General features: G+C 57.5%; 1 protein-coding gene across 1 annotated transcript in view; it reads right to left on the bottom strand.

The window, feature by feature from the left end:
- Positions 1-1,461, bottom strand: part of UBL3 (ubiquitin like 3) — a 56,708-nt gene extending 55,247 nt beyond the window's left edge. The window contains exon 1 of the mRNA XM_074148853.1: positions 858-1,461. Within this exon, the coding sequence (XP_074004954.1) occupies positions 858-884 (27 nt within the window). The 5' untranslated portion in view covers positions 885-1,461. The remainder of the gene's footprint in view (positions 1-857) is intronic.
- Positions 1,462-2,503: the final 1,042 nt, after the last annotated feature.

The raw sequence follows: 2,503 nt of genomic DNA, 5'->3' as shown, positions 1-2,503 counted from the left end.
AGAACTAACATATCAAACTGCAGCCACAACTTTTTTTTTTTTTCCAATTAAGTGATTTATGGAAATATATACAAATGGGGAAAGTCGTGCTCAACAGAAAGATTACCTAGCAGACCTGATTCACCCTCCCTCCTCATGCCCTGCTATACCTTCCTACTTTAAATGTACCGAGGCAACACAGCCTGAAGTACAGTCCGCCATAAGAAGTACTAGGAGTGCCCTTGAAAAATGTCCAGATTGCAGCTAGTGCACAAAGGACCTCGCTATGTAAATAAAGACATGAGAATTTCTCTATCGCTCCTGACCCAGCAGCAAGCGAAGAGATTAACTTCCATCAACACTGGAAGACAAAGCATCAGTAAGAAACAAGCGAAGTTTCAGAGAAGAAAAGGAAGAAAGGCTGAGAGTCAATTGCAGCTGGTTTAGAAAGAAAAAAAAAAAAAAAAAGAGAAATGGTTTGTTTAATCATTCCGGATGTTCTACTTCGTATTTCTTTTCCGCAAAAAAATGCTCGGCAGAGCTGAAGAGCAGTGCTACACGAAATAAGCCAGAGCAGTCAGATAGTAACTGCCATAGGTAAGAGAAGGCAGGCATCCCCCCTTTGCCTTGCTACACAGAAGGCGACGCTGCAGATTTCACACTCCCGCTACCAAAAGGCAAAGCAGAACCAGCATCTGGGGCGGGAGGAGGGTTATTAGCTGGGAACTTTTTGTTCCTTAAATATGTAACCGAGACCTTTCTTTTTTCTTTTTTTTTTTCTTCCCACGCCCCTCTTCTTTCCTTCTTCTCTGCCAAAAGAGGCCGAAAGAAACGTTATTCCGTAACAACACTATTAAAAAACGGAGTCTAAGACTTACCATATCAGCTGGAACGCTGCTGGACATCTTGATGTTACCCTAAATGGCTTAAAATCAACTTAAAAAAAAAAAAAAGCACCAAGAACAGCCGGCCGGAGATCTTTCAAGAAGCAAAACCGGTGTCAATGTCGGAGGCAGCAACTTCCACGTCCCCGACGAAAAAGAGGTGCCCGATGTGCAGCGGGGAAGGCGACGGGCTGAGGAGGAGAAATATCCAGCGGCCAGCGGTGCCGGGGCTGTACCGTGGGAGCCAGCGGGAGACCAGAGATGGCAGCAGATCCCTGTCAGCAGCAGCAGCACCAGCGGTGGTGCCAGGTAGACCAGGCAGGACTACACCGCCACATGAGCTGTGTGCGGGCTTTTTTTCCCCCCTCCTCGCTCCCTCTTCCTTCTCTTCCAACCCTCGACAAATGACGACGGGATGATTCACGGGATAATGGTGCGTCGAAGTCACCTCCTCAGTCAGCGAAGGCAGGACCTCGCTCCTGCCCTCGGCGGGGCAGGGAGGCGGGAGGGCCGGGGTGGGCCCGGGGCCGCTGGGGAGGTCGCCGGGCTTCGCTCCCCCCTTAAGCGGTGTGCGACATTCAACAGGGTCTGGCGGGGAGACGGGCCAGGGAGGGCTGCCTGAGGGGCGGCCGGAGGGGAAAGCCCTCCCCCGCGGCGCTCCGGCGGCGACGGCACTCGGCGGGGGCCGGGGGGGGCGTTCAACGGCGGCCGCCTCCCGCTGCCTCAGGTCTCCGCTCGCATCGCCGCCGCCGCCGCCGCCTCCTTCTCAGCCCGCCCTCCCTTCCTCCCCCGCCTCGTCCTCCGGCGGCTCCGGGCGGCAGGGGCGGCCCCCCCAACTCCTTCCCCCGCCAGCCGCGCTGCCTCGCCCCGCTGCGAGCCGGAAGGTGCCGGTCCTCAGCGCGATCCTCGCCCGCAGCCGCCCCCTGTCATCTTCGCCTCAAACCAACATGGCGCCCGCCGAGCCCAGAAAGGGGACACGGCAGGGGAGAGACCGACCCCCTCCTCCGCCGCCACGGCCCCTCCCGCCGCGTCACGTGACTCCCTCCCGCCCGGCACCATGGGGCTTGTAGGCGGCCGAGGGGAGCGGGGCGGGACCAGCCTGGCCACGCCCCCTCTCCCTAGCAACCGTTGCTAGGGCGGGGAAGCGGCCCGCCGCGGTGCGAGGCCTCACTCCGCCTGTGCCCGGGGCCCCTCGTCCCCTTGTCCCTCGCTCCGCCGGGGGGGCTCCTCGCCCCCGCCCCGCGCTCGCCTTGCGGTGGCGGTGGAAAACTGTGGGGTCCCCGGGGTACCGCCGGGGCCTCAGAGCCGCTTCCCGGCCCTGGCGAGCAGAGACTCCCCCTGCCTCCCTCACCGCCACCCCAGCAAATACCACAGAAACCGTCCTCTTCCCCGAGGGTGGCTGCAGCTTCCTCAGGGCTTTTGGGGTCCCCCTTGCAGCCCTTTCTCCATGGATCCCCTTCCCAACACACGGGCCTCTGCTGGATGGCTTCCAAAAAGGAAAAAAAAAGCAAATTTATGTCATTGTTTTAATATTTTTTGGCACCACGGGTCTGGACCTGTACATCATTTCTTTGTATTTCTCATTTCTTACTTTACTTTTTAGAATTTGAAATATCAAGGTTCTTTTTCTTTTTTTCCCC

Source organism: Numenius arquata, chromosome 1 (genome assembly GCF_964106895.1).
Source record: "Numenius arquata chromosome 1, bNumArq3.hap1.1, whole genome shotgun sequence".
Classification (NCBI taxonomy): domain Eukaryota; kingdom Metazoa; phylum Chordata; class Aves; order Charadriiformes; family Scolopacidae; genus Numenius; species Numenius arquata.
The sequence above is the reverse complement of the archived record's forward strand: the minus strand, read 5'-3'. Positions and strand labels throughout refer to the sequence as shown.